This window comes from Mustela putorius, unplaced genomic scaffold (assembly GCF_011764305.1).
Source record: "Mustela putorius furo isolate JIRA1106 unplaced genomic scaffold, ASM1176430v1.1 tig00000095_pilon_pilon_pilon, whole genome shotgun sequence".
Lineage (NCBI taxonomy): Eukaryota > Metazoa > Chordata > Mammalia > Carnivora > Mustelidae > Mustela > Mustela putorius.
This window is the reverse complement of record NW_025421280.1, coordinates 32,449,188-32,465,710: the sequence shown is the minus strand read 5'-3', so window position 1 is coordinate 32,465,710 and position 16,523 is coordinate 32,449,188. Positions and strand designations below refer to the sequence as shown.

At 56.9% G+C, this 16,523-nt stretch overlaps 3 protein-coding genes across 6 annotated transcripts; 2 read left to right on the top strand and 1 right to left on the bottom strand.

Moving 5' to 3' along the window:
- Window positions 1–549: 549 nt before the first annotated feature.
- JUNB (JunB proto-oncogene, AP-1 transcription factor subunit) lies at window positions 550–2,394 on the top strand. Its single transcript, XM_004748349.3, has one exon. The coding sequence runs from the start codon at window positions 854–856 to the stop codon at window positions 1,895–1,897; it is 1,044 nt and encodes a 347-aa protein (XP_004748406.1). The 5' UTR covers window positions 550–853; the 3' UTR covers window positions 1,898–2,394.
- A 2,007-nt stretch (window positions 2,395–4,401) lies between these two features.
- PRDX2 (peroxiredoxin 2) lies at window positions 4,402–7,485 on the bottom strand. Its single transcript, XM_004748343.3, has 6 exons — window positions 7,370–7,485; window positions 6,795–6,906; window positions 6,536–6,689; window positions 5,811–5,933; window positions 5,512–5,642; window positions 4,402–4,728 (listed from the first exon to the last, which is right to left on the bottom strand). The coding sequence occupies exons 2-6, from the start codon at window positions 6,895–6,897 to the stop codon at window positions 4,643–4,645; spliced, it is 597 nt and encodes a 198-aa protein (XP_004748400.1). The 5' UTR covers window positions 6,898–6,906; window positions 7,370–7,485; the 3' UTR covers window positions 4,402–4,642.
- An 84-nt stretch (window positions 7,486–7,569) lies between these two features.
- On the top strand, window positions 7,570–15,282 carry RNASEH2A (ribonuclease H2 subunit A). 4 transcript variants are annotated; one of them, XM_013054117.2, is made up of 10 exons: window positions 7,570–7,858; window positions 8,981–9,186; window positions 9,898–10,318; window positions 10,509–10,580; window positions 10,695–10,821; window positions 10,925–11,012; window positions 13,511–13,648; window positions 13,755–13,842; window positions 14,822–14,945; window positions 15,062–15,282. In XM_013054117.2, exons 3-10 carry the CDS (start codon window positions 10,192–10,194, stop codon window positions 15,195–15,197), a joined length of 900 nt encoding a protein of 299 aa, XP_012909571.1. In that variant the 5' UTR covers window positions 7,570–7,858; window positions 8,981–9,186; window positions 9,898–10,191; the 3' UTR covers window positions 15,198–15,282. The 4 variants fall into 4 exon arrangements, with proteins under 4 accessions (XP_012909571.1, XP_044939408.1, XP_044939406.1 ...); XM_045083473.1 differs by having other exon boundaries at window positions 8,934–9,186; window positions 9,898–10,180; XM_045083471.1 differs by having other exon boundaries at window positions 8,934–9,186.
- The last annotated feature ends 1,241 nt before the right edge of the window (window positions 15,283–16,523 follow it).

The window sequence follows — 16,523 nt, the reverse complement described above, 5'->3', positions numbered from 1 at the left end:
CCCCCTCCTCAGTTTTCCTGGATTCAGTCAAGTCCTTTAACTCCTCTGTACTCAGGACCCCCCACACAATTACTGAATCAGGTATTCCTTACCCCTCCTTCATTTACCCAGGTTAGCCCTCCTGTCTCACCTCTGCGGGGTCTCCCAGTGTATAATCAGCCCTCCAACCCCTCCCGGATACTCGGAGTCCCTCAGGCCTTTTCGTGTGCACCCTGGAGGACCCTCCCCCCGCGCCCCCCAGACACACTTGCTTTGTATCGATTCCTCGTATCCAGGGGAATCATCGCCTTCCCTGGAGTCCCTCCCCGTGTCTTGGACCAGTACCCCCTTCTTCGCACACCCCAGGGTCCCCCGAGCCCCTCCCCCTGCAGCCGCGCCGAGCCACCCAGCCCGTGGCCGCTGTTTACAAGGACACGCGCTTCCTGACAGTGACGCGAGCCGCCTCCTCCCCTTCCCCACGCTGGAGGAGGGGGGCGCGGGGGCCCGGCTCGCGCGAGGACCAATCGGAGCGCACTTCCGTAGCTGACAATAGCCGTATAAAGGCGTGTGGCTCAGGCTGAGCTGCCGGGACCTTGAGCGCGGCCAGGCCAGCATCGGAGTCAGCGGGTATCGGGGAGCAGGGGGAAGCGACACCAGGAAAGCGAGCACGCCAGACAGGGCAGAAGGGCTCGAGGAGCCGCACGGAGCTTCCGCGTACAGCCGCCGGCTGGCCTCTCCCGGTCGGTGCCAGCTCCTGGGATCGCGCGTCCAGATACCTGGTCCAGCCACTACCGTCGCGGACAGAGCGCCGCTCGCCGCAGCGAGGCCCGGGGTGGCCCCGCAGGGACCCCCCCAGACCGCCTGGGCCGCCCGGATGTGCACTAAAATGGAACAGCCCTTCTACCACGACGACTCATACGCAGCAGCGGGATACGGCCGGGCTCCGGGCGGCCTTTCTCTACACGACTACAAACTCCTGAAACCCAGCTTGGCGCTCAACCTGGCCGACCCCTACCGAAGTCTCAAAGCACCCGGCGCGCGGGGCCCGGGACCAGAGGGCAGCGGTGGCAGCAGCTACTTTTCCGGCCAGGGTTCGGACACAGGCGCATCGCTCAAGCTTGCCTCATCTGAGCTGGAGCGCCTGATCGTCCCCAACAGCAACGGAGTGATCACGACGACACCCACGCCTCCGGGACAGTACTTTTACCCTCGCGGGGGAGGCAGCGGCGGAGGTGCGGGGGGCGCCGGGGGAGGTGTCACCGAGGAGCAGGAGGGCTTCGCCGACGGCTTTGTCAAAGCCCTGGACGACCTGCACAAGATGAACCACGTGACGCCCCCCAACGTGTCCCTGGGCGCCAGCTCGGGGCCCCCGGCTGGGCCCGGGGGCGTCTACGCCGGCCCGGAGCCTCCTCCAGTCTACACCAACCTCAGCAGCTATTCCCCAGCCTCTGCGCCCTCTGGAGGCGCCGGGGCCGCCGTCGGGACTGGGAGCTCGTACCCGACGGCCACCATCAGCTACCTCCCACACGCACCACCCTTCGCTGGCGGCCACCCGGCGCAACTGGGCCTGGGCCGAGCAGCCTCCACCTTCAAGGAGGAACCGCAGACGGTGCCTGAGGCGCGCAGCCGCGACGCCACGCCACCGGTGTCCCCCATCAATATGGAAGACCAGGAGCGCATCAAAGTAGAGCGCAAGCGGCTGCGGAACCGGCTGGCAGCCACCAAGTGCCGGAAGCGGAAGCTGGAGCGCATCGCGCGCCTGGAGGACAAGGTGAAGACACTCAAGGCCGAGAACGCAGGGCTCTCGAGCACTGCTGGGATCCTCCGGGAGCAGGTGGCCCAGCTCAAACAGAAGGTCATGACCCACGTCAGCAACGGCTGCCAGCTGCTGCTCGGGGTCAAGGGACACGCCTTCTGAGCGTCCCCCGTACGGACATTCCCCCAGTCTGGACGACTGGGCGCACGCCTCCCAAGGGACGAGGGGGCAGGCGGTGGGCACCGGCCCCCCGCGGCACCGCAAACCACACTGGACTCCTGCCCGCCCGCTCTGCGCCCGGTCCTTCCACCTCGACGTTTACATGCTCCCTTCCACGTTTTTTTTTGTATTTTTTTTTTTCTGCTGGAAACGGACTCGATTCATATTGAATATAATATATTTGTGTATTTAACAGGGAGGGGAGGAGGGGGCGATCGCGGCGGAGCTGGCCCCGCCGCCCGGTACTCAAGCCCGCGGGGACATTGGGGAAGGGACCCCCGCCCCCTGCCCTCCCCCTCTGCACCGTACTGTGGATAAGAAACACGCACTTGGTCTCTAAAGAGTTTATTTTAAGATGTGTTTGTGTGTGTGTGTGTTTGTTGTTCCGACTTTTTATTGAATCTATTTAAGTAAAAAAAAAAAAAATGGTTCTTTATTAATTTCTGTTGTCTTTTTTTCCAAGCCGGGCGGGAGGAGGGAGAATAGTGGGCTGCCCCACCCCACTCCTGTTTGTGACTCGGTCCGGTATCTGTATCCTCCTCACCAGCTCTACCTAAGCATCCTGCACTCGTAGTCCAGGCGTCCAATCCTTCTCCTGTCCTCTGATCTCTGGGGTTGGAAGGTCCGGGGCGGGGACGCTGTCCAGCCGCCCATCACCAGGGGGCAGGATGCCTGGGGCTAGACGCGCATTGCGCGGGCGCAGCCCCGCCCAGGTGCGCGCGCTGGGGCTTTCCCCGCTGACGCAGCGGAAGCGCTGCCCCTACATGGGCCGATTCTGTCCAGTGACGCGACGGCGGTCTCCGGGCAGATTCCGGGAATCCCCTCCCCCGCTCTGCCGGGCAGGGCTGCGGCGCCGGGAAGGGGGCCGGGATTTTCCCAGGCAGGCGGCTGCCGGGGCCCGGAAAGCCCCAGGCCTGGGTCCAGAGCGTCCGCGGTGGGAGGGCCATGCTCCTGGGTCCCGGGGCCAACCCAGAGACTGCCCCATCGGGTTGGCGTCCGGGCTCCGCCGCGCCCACGCGCGCTCCGTCTGACCTGACCCGGGCGGGGGGTTGCTGCAGCCTTGGTTGCCGCCGCGGTACCCCCCACCCCCGCCAGGAAGGGCGGCGCCCGCCTGCCAATTTCCCCTCCCGGGTGCCAGGTTGGGAGCAGGGCGACTGCCAGGTCTGGTCCTGCCGGGGCGGCTGCTTGGGCGGCCGGGCGCCGTCGCCGCCGCCGCCGCCCTCTCGCGGGACGCCCGCCCCCGCAGCTGGGAAAGGTGGGAGGGCTGCTGGTACGCCGGTAGGGGGTCTAGCTGGCTTCGGAGCTGGAAGCCCCCAGAACAGCGGAGAAAAACACAGGCTGAGAAACCGCAGGGGTGGGGTGGGCAGAACAGACAATTCATTAATTCATTTATGAACCTTGGAGACACTGCCTGGACGGTGGCAGACAGACAATAAACAAACATGATTCGGAGATGGTGGTAAGTGCTAGCAAGGGAAAAAAACAGGTCAAAGTAGTACTGATGGGGCAGGGGAGGCAAGCTGCTTTGGAGAATGGATTGGAAACATGGACCTTTAATGATGAGACTTTTCATTTTTAAAGCCAGGTTCTGGGACAACAACGTTCTGGGCAAGAGAAACAGTACGTGCAAAGTTCCTGTGGCCAGAGCAAGATCAGTTTGTTAAAGAACAGCAAGAAATCATTGTGTGCCTGGATTCGAGTGAACCTTGGGGAAGGAGTGTAGATAAAATTCCAAGGCCCAGATGAGTGTTTTGGAGGATTAATAATCTAGATAGCAATCCTTTGGAAGGAAATGGGGGTTCAGAATGGCAAAACCACTTGCACAGCATCAAACTGCACTCTTGGGAACACTCTGGCTCCTAATACCTGCCTCCCAGCCTGACGGTCATCCTTCTTCCCCAGGAGCAGGTAGGCAACCCTTCCAGCCTAGAGTGGGCCAGAGCTTACAACAGGGCCTGTACACGGAACTCAAGCTCCCACTCCTGGTTCTGCTCTTAGGACTGGGTCCCCCCTCCCTTCTTACCGCCCAGGGACAGTCCTAATAACTACTAAATGGGCCCCAAGCTTCACATACTGTGTTGCATTTAATGTGCATGGTGATGTTGAGTTAGTTGTCTTTATTCTCATCTGACTGTTGAAGAGACCCAGTAAAAATCACAGCTCTTGAGTGGTATTTGAACACTGGCTGGCTGATGGCAAAGAGTGGGTGCTGCCCTGCGAGGCCAGGTTTTAGGACACAGGCCATCCTGGGGCTTGCTCCCAGCAAGGGGCCAACAGCCTACCTCCCCACCCCCCAGTACCCTCTGGCCAAGGAGAAAGAGGAAGCAGTGAGCATGAGGTAAGACTCCCACCTTGTGGTGAAAATAAGTAACTACAGGGTCAAGTTTCCAGGGAGAAGGGGCGGAGTTAGCAAGGACACCAGGACAGACCACACAGAGAGAAACTCATGTCTGTCCTAATACTTTATTGGTCACCTCTAGGCCTGTGCCCAGCTAGATGGGTCCAAGGAGGGGCTCACCATTCACCAGCTCCCAGCGGGGAGAACGAGAAGGCCCTGGCCAAGCCCTCCAGGGTTATGGACTATGGTGTTTAAAGGGGCGAATCTGGCCTTTCCTGGGTCAGCAATGGGGTATCCAGGTAGAGGCGCAGGTGGAGGCCAACAGCCCAGGCTTTCCACCTGTCTGCAGTCTAGTTGTGTTTGGAGAAGTATTCCTTGCTGTCGTCCACGTTAGGCTTGATTGTGTCACTGCCTGGCTTCCAGCCAGCAGGACAGACTGTGGGAAGACACAGGGATGCACATGTGAGGCTAGAGCCACATCTTCGAGGTAGGGCAGTATGAGGGGATGAACAGAGAGGCAAAGCAAGAGCTGGAGTGGCAGAAGAAAAAGCCCAGAGCCAAGTGGGACAGCCCCAAGGCCATACAGCACATTGGGAGAAGCTCTTTAAGCCTGGATACGGGATGTTCTGGCTGACAATTCAATTTCTTTTTGACCTCCCCAACACTATTTTTTAAAGATTTATTTATTAGAGAGAGAAAGACAATGCATGAGAGTCCGGGGGTGGGGGTGGTGTGGGGAGGGGGGAAAGAGCGAGAATCCTCTAGCAGGCTCCCTGTTTGAGTGTGGAGCCTGACAAGGATCCCTGGATCCCAGGACCCTGAGACCATGACCTGAGCTGAAACCAAGAGTCAGACACTTAACTGAGCTACCCTGCCACCCCTCTTTTTGACCCCTTTAATACTGCTTCTCCCTCAGTCACAGACCCACTGGACATGGAGGGCCTGGGATCAGGCTGTGTCCTGCACATGAGAAGGTCTCTGATTCAACTAATATTATTCCAGCTCAACCTGGTACATGACTTCTCAGATACCTTCGATAGATCTGTTACCTCCCAGCCCCCACTGTCATATTGGGTTGTCTCCCCCTCCAGACTAGACAAGTCCTGCAGACAAGGCTCTGAACTGGGGCCCTCACAACGGACAGGGCAGGCAGGCAGCATCTGCCTGAGGGCTGAGGGTGTACCCACATATGAACACAGGTGAACATGTGTGTGCTTACCTTCCCCATGCTCATCCGTGTACTGGAAGGCCTGAACCAGCCGCAGAACTTCGTCCACAGAGCGCCCCACAGGCAAATCATTGACAGTGATCTGGCGAAGGACACCCTTGCCATCGATGATAAAGAGGCCCCTGAAGATATTAAGTGTTCATGGTGAGAAGCGGAGAGTTCCCACTGCCAGGGCCGGGGGAGGGAGTATCGACTCCCTGGCGGCCACAGGGCTGGGGGCAGGGAAAACAGTGCCCAAGTGTTGTCCCCTCACCCTGAGGACTGAGGGCTTTCTGGGGGCTCCATGGTACCTGTAGGCAATGCCCTCATCTTTCTTCAGCACACCATAATCTTCAGATAAATTTCTGGTTACATCAGCCAGCAGGGGAATATTCAGGGGGCCCAAGCCTCCTTCCTTCCTCGGAGTGTTGATCCTAGGAGTGAAAGAGACCAGTCTGGGACCTCCAGATGCCTGACACAGCAGGGTCCTCCCCCTGGGGCTCTGGGTATGATAAAGGCTGGAGAGAGGGTGCTGGAGCTGAGAGATAAGGGTCTAGCCTCCCCACCCACCGCACCCTGAAGAGGGTACAGGGGCTCTTTCCCACAGCTGGAAAGACTCAGCCAAGGCTCCAGGTCCAGCAAAGGGCGTTCACATTCGCTGGTGGCCTCCCACATCTTGGGGCAGAAAGCCTGCCTCAGCATCCCCCTCCTTCTCGCTCTAGCTCTGTTCCCTGGGGCCCAGCCCTTCACTGTCTAGAACTGGAGTTTCCACCTTCTTGAAATAGTTATTGGAAGGGAGGTTGTGTTGCCCTAAGTGAGATAAAGCATGTCCAAGTCTCTGGGCCGAGCAACTAGTTTTCAGATGCTAATTACTGCCATCATCATTAAGGACTTAGGCGTCCTTAATTCTACTATTTTCAAGATGGGGGAAAGGGAGGCCCAAATGTTGAGCAACACCCACAGGAACACACAGCTCGGACCCCCGGACGTTGGAGGTTTGGCTCCGTCCCCCCTCCCTGCTCGTCCCAGCTCATACCAAGCCAGGTGGGTGAACTGAGAGTCGACAGAAACCCCCAGCACCTCACAGCCCAGCTTGCGGAAGTCCTCCGCCCGCTCGCTGAAAGCGATGATCTCCGTGGGGCAGACAAAGGTGAAGTCCAGCGGGTAGAAAAAGAGGACCAGGTATTTCCCTGCGGGAGGGAGCGGGGACAGACATGGAGTTAGGCCTCTGCTGTCTGGGCCCCACCCCCACCTGGGCCCCACCCCCACCTGGGCCCACTCTCGACCGCCCTCACCTTTGTAGTCGCAAAGCTTCACCTCCTTGAAGGCGCCGTCCACCACGGCGGTGGCTTGGAAGGGCGGGGCGGGCTTTCCGATGTGCGCCTTGCCAGAGGCCATGACTGAAAGCTGAGAACCCCCCCGGCCCGGTCAGTGCGCCCGAGGAAGACCCTTTGTCCTCCCTTCCCAAGGTCACGCTGCGTGCTGGGCTCCGTTATCGAATGGGAGGCAGAAGCCGCAGCACTACCCGCACCCTCCGGGGTACCTGGCCTGCGCGGCCTTGAGACCGCAGGAGACCCGCCCCCCTGACCGGCAAAAGCGTCCGGCTGCAGCCGCCAGGGGCCCCCCATTAGCGTGTCGGCCTGAGCGCCCTGGCGCTAGCCCACCGCTCCAGGTGGAGACCCCGCGAGCAGGGGGCGGGAGCTCGGCGATGCGGCCTGTAATGCAAGGCCAAGGCCTCGGATTCCCCCTGCAAGGACAAAGGCGGCCACTAAAGCGAGCGGAAAACAAAAGCTGCAGCACTGAGGTCTGGACCCGTCCGGAGCTGCTCTGCGGGGGCTCCCAGAGCCCGGTGCCCTCCAGGTGTCCATACCTGCGTGGGCAAGGGCGGCACGCACAGACTAGCAGACGCGCGAACACGCGTTCTCAGCACCGAGCGCGCCCTGGGCCTGGGTGCCTTTTATGCGCGGCCCGAACCATGACGCATAGGGCGGGGGGGTGGGGTGGGCGGACGAGTGGAGCGGTCGGGTCCACTGCAACCGCGGGAGGGGGGTTGGGGAGCGAAGCGGCCGGGTCCACGCGCCTGCAAGCGGCGGGAGGAGTCGCGGAGCCGTGGGCCCCGACCACTGCCACCGCTGGTGGGGGTAGTGCGGGCACCACATACCCCGCGAGGAGCTCCTCGGAGCGCGCCGGGGTCGGTTGGAGTCCGGCATGGCCGGGAGCCCGGCTGACTTACTGCTGCCGCTTCTGATTCTCCTGCTGCTGGGGACCCCTGCCCAGGTCTCCCGCGACTACCATTACTTTGGCGAGAAGAGCGGAGGCGACCCCTGGGAGGAGCTGCGGCTGCAGCATCAGGAGAAAGGTAACCGCACGCCGCCGGTGTGTTGGTGCGGAAAGGTGCCCCATGGTCCCACTTCGCCAGCTGGCTGCAAAGAGACCCTCCTTCAGACTTCCCGACTCTCCCCACCTGCGCACTGGCGTGCCCTTCCCCCCCCCCCCCCCCCCCACCGCCCACCGCCCACCGCCCTTGGGCTGGTTACTTTTCTCTGAGGCTCAGTGTCCTTATCTGTAAATTGAAATAGAGACTGACTTGAAGCCTCTTACAGGGGAAGGGGGGACAAGCAGACACAACTGTAAACTCAGGCACGTGTGCTAGGAAGGGTGGAGATGGAGAAAGGAGGGGACAGGTAAACGTCTGAAATCAGAGAAGGGCAGACTGAAGAGGAAGCCAGCAAAAGCCAAAAATGCAAAGATTTAGGGGGAAGAGTGTGTCAGGGAATGGGAACAGCAAGTGCCAAAGCCAAAGGGCTGGACGGAAGAAAAGAAAGAGGCCAGTGTTGTCTAGCTGAGGCTTGGTAAGGCGAGAAGTGTTAGGACTTTGTGAGCTGCAGAGTTGGGATAAGACCCGTTTCCTAGTGGCATAGAGAGGCGTCCGTAGAAGAGCATTGTAAAGAGCCCCCCCCCAACACTCAGAAGGTTGTAGCTGCTTGAAAAATGGTCATAATAGTTGTTTTTGTGCTACATGCTAGCACATTGCCAGAGGCTTTCCGCACCTTCATTATAGTATGCCAATTATGTCACTTAATTTACCACCTGGCAGCCTTGCTGGTTAGGGGGCACTCTGCCTACTAACAGGCCCATTATCACACCCCTGAAGACACGAGTCAGCTTCAGATGGTGGGCATCAAGGGTGTTGTATCATGTTCCCAAATGGACAGGCTGGCACAGGTGGGAAGTGTTAGTTTGCAATTCCTCTGGGTCACACACCAGATGTATGAGCTCAAAGGGTGGGTTGCTTTCTGTAGGTCTCGGTTTCCCCACCTGGGAATGATGAGGAAATTAAATGAGATCATCTGTGGGGGGCGAGTGCATGGCACAAAGGCAGAGCTCAACGAACAGGAGATGTCGTTAGTGTCTTTATCCTCCTGCCTTCCTAGAGGAGGGAAGGGGGTAGATTCCCCCCTACCTGGCCCTCCATCCCTAGAAGTGGAGGACTCCATCCTTGGCCCTTGGGGAAAGTGGCGCTGTTTCTGCGACCTGGGCAAGCAGGAGCGCAGCCGCGAGGTCCTGGGCACCGCGCCTGGCCCTGTGTTCATGGACCGCGAGAATCTGGTGCAGGTGCGGCCCTGCAGGCAACAGGATTGTGCCTCCTGCAAACCAATCGACTGCGACTGGAGGCCCTGAACCCGGGTGAGAGACTCGCGCAGAGGAGGCGGGGCCAGGGCGGGCTGTTAAGTCCCGAGTTGAGAGTCCCCAGGGTGGGCAGGGAGAAGAAGGGATTGACCGCGAGTGGGGGGGGGGGGTCGAGGAGGGTCTTGAGGGCTGAAGCTAGAAGATGGTGGGGAAGGGAGAGCTGAGTCAGGAACAGTGAGCCCCCGCTGATATCTGGGGAGAAAGGAAGAAAGGTGGTGAGGGGCAGGGAGGGGGAATTTGAAATGGAAGGACTGCGACCCTGAGAAAGGGGTATGAGCCTGATGTGGGCCATGGACCTACCTACAGGCTGAGGCCGTGAGCCGGCTGAGACTTGAGAACTGGGGGACATGAACCCTGAACTGGGGGGAATGGCCCTGCCTGTTGGGCACAGACTGTCAGCAGAAGTCTGTTGATATTTGGGATCACATTTGGGAGGGGGTGGGTGGGGGAGGCTTAGCCCCAGTCAGAGGTTAGGAAGCAGAGTGGGTGCCCGGAGCCAGGCGGCCCCGGTGCCGAGAGATAGGGCTAAAACTGTGTGGAGTGGCAGGGACAGGGACTACAAAGAGCCAGCATCCAGATAGAGACCCAGTGATGTAGACACTGACAGTGTCTGGCAATATAGTAGTATTTGACCTTCAAGGCCCTGACTGGGCCAAGTTCTCCAAAGTCTGCGTCAGTTTCCCTTTTATTTCCCTATCCTCCTACCAGCCCCGACGGGCGGGGCGTCAGGGACTCCGGGGCGGAGCTTGGAAAGCGACCCCGCCCACCCCGGTCCGCCAAAGAGCGGGGCCGTCGGCCTTGGGAACTACAATTCCCAGGAAGCCGTACGGCAGGAGCTTCAGTGGCGCCTGCGCAAACTTCAACGGCGGCAGAAGTGTCGGCGGCGTGTCCTCGGCACGGATTGGTCGGGAGCGAGAGCAGTTTTGGGCCCGCGGAAAACGCGCGCCTAGACCTGAACCTGCAGACCTCGTTCTTGCTGCTGGTGGAGGCGGTAAAGGCGGCATGGATCTCAGCGAGCTGGACAGAGACAGTACGGGCCGCTGTCGCCTAAACTCGCCTGTGCCCGCGGTGTGCTGCAAGGAGCCCTGTGCCCTGGGTGTCGATGAAGCGGGCCGGGGCCCGGTGCTGGGTGCGCCCCCGGGGCTGGGCTGGGGGAGGGGCGTGATAAAGGGAATGCTGATTGCACTGGAACGGAAGCTGGGATTGCACCGTACCCGGGGAGGGGGGGTGATAGTGGCGATGGCACTGAAGAAAGCGGTGATAATGGAGTAGAGATAGCGGTTTTCACGGGCTCACTGGTTGGATCCCCGCTTCCCTAGGCCCCATGGTCTACGCCATTTGTTACTGCCCCCTGTCCCGCCTGGCAGATCTGGAAGCCCTGAAAGTGGCAGGTGAGCTCGAGGTGTGAGTCTCGGGAGGTGGTTCCGGGGCGGGCGCAGACTGGAGGGGGAGAACAGGAGCTGGGAGAACCAGTCGATTCCCTTCTCTCCCAACCCTCCTCCCAGACTCAAAGACCCTATCGGAGAGTGAGCGGGACAGGCTCTTTGTGAAAATGGAGGAGGACGGGGACTTTGTGGGCTGGGCATTGGACGTGCTGTCTCCAAACCTCATCTCTACCAGCATGCTTGGGCGGTGAGGGACCTCCGGGAGGGGCCTGGGTGGAGGGGCAGCCAACGTGGGTTGGAAGGGATCAGTATCTGGATCGGGGTTGACTGGGTTCTGTCTCCCACTGCAGGGTCAAGTACAACCTGAATTCCCTATCCCATGATACAGCCATTGGGCTGGTGCAGTATGCCTTGGATCAGGGTGTGAAAGTTGCCCAGGTGAGCTAAAATAGATCTCAACATTTAATTTTTTGATCCCAGTAAAATTAAATCTGGGAAGTTCAGTGTCAAGTGCATAAGAGAGAGAGATTAAATTACCAGAGTGAAATATAAGTTGGCATTGCATCCAGTACTCTGCGGCAAAGAACAGGCTGTTTTGAGAGAATAACAAGGATAAATATGCTTGAGATAGGGAACGTAACAAGGGAGGCTTTGCTGAGGAGATGGCCGAGGTCCAGGACTGAAACATGGCACTGATGGTGCAGTATTGGAGCAGACAGACAAGGGCTCTGCCCTTTGGGGTTCATGGCCAAGTCAGGGGACACAGATGGTCAGCTGGTAAGCAAATAATAAAGGTGATTTCTGAGGATAAAGTCAATGGAGATCACCAATATCATCCTTCTACTCTAGCTGAGGTCTCCTTGTAGCTGTCAGGCATTTTTGGCATGGTCCCACCCCAGGGCCTTTGCACTGGCTGTTCTTTCTGCCTAGAATCCTCTTTCTGAGATCTCCCCATGACTCATTCCCTCATCTCTTTCAGGCCTTTATTCAGATGTCACCACATCAGAGTGAACTCTCTGAATCTCTCCTACCACTGTTTAAAATGAAAACCCTTCCTGGGGTGCCTGACTGCCTCAGTCAGTAGAGCATGGACTCTCAATCTCGGTCATGAGTTCAAGCCCCGAGTTGTACGTAGATCTTACTTAAAAAAAAAAAAATTAAGTAGAGGGGTGCCTGGGTGGCTCCATGGGTTAAGCCTCTGCCTTCTGCTCGTGGTCTCTGTCAAATAAATAAATAAAATATTAAAAAAAAATAAGTAGAGGGCGCCTGGGTGGCTCAGTGGGTTAAGCCGCTGCCTTCGGCTCAGGTCATGATCTCAGAGTCCTGAGATCGAGTCCCGCATCGGGCTCCCTGCTCAGCGGGGAGCCTGCTTCCCTCTCTCTCTCTCTCTGCCTGCCTCTCCATCTACTTGTGATTTCTCTCTGTCAAATAAATAAATAAAATCTTTAAAAAAAAAAAAAAATAAGTAGAGAAGGAATAAAATGATAATTTTTCCCAACTCTCCCCTGCCCTTTATTATTTATCCTTCTTTTTTTTTTTTTTAAAGATTTTTTAAAATTTATTTGACAGAGAGAGATCACAAGTAGGCAGAGAGGCAGGCAGAGAGAGAAGGAAGCAGGATCTCTACTGAACAGAGAGCCCGATGCGGGGCTCGATCCCAGGACCCTGGGATCATGACCTGAGCTGAAGGCAGAGGCTTTAACCCACGGAGCCACCCAGGCGCCCCTTTTTATCCTTTTTCTTGTCTGTGGCCCTCACCAGGGTGTCCACTCTATGAAGACAGATTTTTGCCTGGTGTGTTTACTGCCATATTCCTGGCATCTGGTGTAGCCAGTATGCATTAGGTGCTCAGCGAGTGTGTAGAATGGGTTCAGCGTGATTAGGAAGCCTCTTTTGGAAGGGACTATTTTTTTTTTAAGGATTTTATTTATTATTTACTTGACAGACAGAGATCACAAGTAGGCAGAGAGAGAGGGAAGCAGGCTCCATGCTGAGCAGAGAGCCCGATGTGGGGCTCGATCCCAGCCACCCAAGTGCCCCAGGACTTTATTTATTTATTTTTTTAAGTAATCTCTGGGGAGTGCCTGTATGGCTTAGTCGGTTAAATATCTGCCTTTAGCTCAGGTCATGATCCCAGGATCCTGGGATTGGGTCCCTGCTCAACAGGGAGCCTGCTTCTCGCTCTGCCTGTCTCTCTCTCTCTTTCATACGCAAATAAATAAATAGAATTTTTTTTTAAAGATTTTATTTATTTATTTATTTAACAGACAGAGATCACAAGTAGGCAGAGAGGCAGGCCGAGAGAGAGAAAGGGAAGCAGGCTCACTGCTGAGCAGAGAGCCCGATGTGGGGCTCAATCCCAGGACCCTGGGATTATGACCTGAGTAGAAGCCAGAGGCTTTAACCCACTGAGCCACTCAGGTGCCCCAATAAATAGAATTTTTTAAAAAATAATTTTCTTTTATTTATTTATTTATTTATTTATCTGACAGAGAGAGATAGCACAAGTAGGCAGAGAGGCAGGCAGAGAAGGGGAAGCAGGCTACTTGCTGAGCAGAGAGCCTGATGCGGGGCTCGATCCCAGGACCCCGAGATCACAACCCGAGCCAAAGGCAGAGGCTCAAGCCACCGAGCCACCCAGGCGCCCCTAAATAAATAGACTCTTTAAAAAAAAATAATAATCTCTGCACCCGATGTGGGATTCAAGTTCACGATCTCAAGATAAGAGTCACATGTTCTGCCAACTGAGCCAGCCAGGTGCCCCTGGAGGGGACTTCTGAGCAGAGATACCTGAGAGGGCTACAGCCTGGGGATGAGCTGAGAGAAGAATATTCCAGGCACAGGAGCAGCCAGTGTAAATGCTGTGAGGCTGGATCACTTACACAGCTGTTTTTCCAGATGTTTGTTGACCGGATACGTTTCTGTCACCACGGCAGGTATTTGTGGACACAGTAGGGCCGCCAGAAACTTACCAGGAGCAGCTGCAGCAGCACTTTCCCGGCATTGAGGTGACAGTCAAGGCCAAGGCGGATGCCCTCTACCCTGTGGTCAGTGCTGCTAGTATCTGCGCCAAGGTTAGGCTCCTATTGGCCGCGGCTCATTCCTAGCGTCTCCCTGGGCAGAGGGCAGGCGTGCCTGCTTTGCGGGGAGGGAGATCCCAAGTTTTTATCTTGCCCACAGGTAGCCCGAGACCAGGCTGTAAAGAACTGGCACTTTGTGGAAGATCTCCAGGGCCTGGATGCGGATTATGGCTCCGGTTACCCCAATGGTGAGCAGATGACGGCTGCCTTGAGACAGTGGTAGTGGCAGCAACACTGATGGGGCAGGGTTGAGCACTCTTCTACAGTTTTCCGTGTTGCGCTCCTTCTGCTGCGCAGTGGAGGAGCCCAAGGCTCAGATGGGAGCCACTTGCTGATGGCCAGCCTGGAGCAGAGCTGGTTCCAGTGGGCAGGCTCAGTCCTCCCGCCTGTCTCTCTGGCGCTCCACTGAGGGCCTGACACCCTTAGTGGGCATCTGTCTATTTGTTAAGAGGAAAGGGGCAGGAGCGAGGGGTGTCAGCCCATGTCCAGTTAAATCTGGCTTAAATGTAGTGTTTTCTTCCCAGTTATGAGGCTCACTCTCCTCACCTGTATGGTAGGTGATCTTGTGCCCATCTCCCTGCCTTGAGTAGATTTTAAGAATCAGTGGTTGAGTTCAGGGAGGCCTCTGGTCCTTCTGAGGCCCAGGGAGGGATGGGCAGTTGGATGGGGAGACATGGCAAGTCTGTGACTGGAACTTAGGTAAGGCCAAAGTAAGGAAACCAGGTTCAGGCCAAAGACAGCCTGGGCCACAGTCAGTGCTTACTGAGCACCTGGTATGTGTCTGAGCCCTTGGGATGGAGCCATGAACAAGATAAACAAGGACCTCACTGTCCCCACTGAGGTCCCCGTTTTGGGAGGATGATGGCCATTAACACCATGGTCCACAGATGCTCATTTAATGACCATTGTCCTTGATCAGGATGAAGGGATGTCTCAGAGGCAGTCTCCCTCAACTACCCCGAGCACCCGTTGGCGGGTAGAGTCGGGCAGTTTCCCACACAAAGGTTCTGAGGCAGGAATGGGTCTTGAACAGTGGGAGAGGCCTCTGATACTCTGGCGGCCTGAGCTGAGGTAGTGGGACCTCAGATGCCAGGCCAAGGAACTCGGACATTGCATCCGGGCTCGAGGGCCATTGCCGCTGCCCACACCACCCTTCCTGTCCCTCAGATCCCAAGACAAAAGCGTGGTTGAGGAAGCACGTGGAGCCTGTGTTCGGCTTCCCCCAGTTTGTCCGGTTCAGCTGGCGCACAGCCCAGAGCATCCTGGAGACAGAGGCCGAAGGCGTTTTGTGGTGGGTGTCCTGCAGGGGCTGTGACGAAAGCGGGAGGGAGGCCAGGGCTCAGCTCCCACCGGGAATCACCCTCTTCCCACACCTCGAAGTGGCCAGTGTCACCCCTTCTCCCACAGGGAGGACTCGCCGACGGGGGATCAGGAGGGACCGGGGAGGATCATGTCCTACTTCAGCAAAAGCCCCCAAACCCTGCCGCGCCTCCCACACCGGTACTTCCAGGAGCGAGGCCTGGAGTCCGCCTCCACTCTCTAGGAGCCAGCCCGTTCTCCCTTGATACGTGCCCCCACCCCAGCCCACCCCTGCCCCATTTGTGATTAAAGTTCTTTTCCGGAAAGCTCGGTATTGGGTTGTACTCTGCGGTGGAAGCAGGTTGGGAGTGTGCTCGGCGGCTGGACTCAGGCACAGACTTCTGGAACATAAACATGATGGACCCTGGCTGATTGATTTTATTTTTTATTTCTTTTTTTAAGATTTATCTATTTGGGGAAAAAAAAAAGATTTACTCTTTGAGAGAGAGAGAGAGACAGCACGTGGGTGTGTGGAGTGAGGGCGGGGAGAGGCAGAGGGAGATGGAGAAAGATTGTCAAGGGGACTTTGATGCTGAGCGTGGAGCCCGACACGGGCTTGATCACACAACCCCTGAGATCACAACCTGAGCCAAAACCAGCAGTTGGACCTTTAACCAACTGTGCCACCCAGGGACCCCTATTTTATTTTATTTTTTAAGGTTTTATTTATTTGACAGACAGAGATCACAGGTAGGCAGAGAGGCAGGCAGAGAGAGGGAAGCAGGCTCCCTGCTGAGCAGAGAGCCCGATGCAGGGCTCGATCCCAGGACCCTGGGATCATGACCTGAGCCGAAGGCAGAGGCTTTAACGCACTGAGCCACCCAGGGGCCGTCCTATTTTATTTTTTAAATGGATAATATATTTGTAGGATGCAGAATGAGGAGAGAACACAGTGAAAATCCTCCCTCCCACCTTGTCCTGCAGATTTCTGGTGGGCTTACCAAGGCATCTCAGTCTATTCGGGTGCTTTGACAAAATACCGCAGCTGGGGGGTTTATAAACAACGGGAGGCCGGAAGTCTAAGATCACCGTTTCTGCAGGGTCAAGTTCTGCTGAGGACCCTTTTCCAGGCTGTAGACTACGGGCTTCTCACTGTGTTGTCAGGTGCTGGAAAGTGCGGGGAACCTCCGATTATAAGAGCACTAATCCGGGACGCCTGGGTGGCTCAGTTGGTTAAGCAGCTGCCTTCGGCTCAGGTCATGATCCCAGCGTCCTGGGATCGAGTCCCATATCGGGCTCCTTGCTCCGCAGGGAGCCTGCTTCTCCGTCTGACTCTGCCTTCCACTCTGTCTGCCTGTGCTCGCTCTCTCGCTCGCTCTCTCTGACAAATAAATAAAATCTTTAAAAAAAAAAAAAAAAAGAGCACTAATCCCCTTCTTGACCTAATCACCTCTTAATACCATTATCTGTGGGAATTAGGATACCAACCTGAATTTTGGGGGAACACGCATTCAGGCCACAGCAGGTACCTTTTGTTCCTCATTCTCTTCTCGCTACAGAGTCCTTGGCG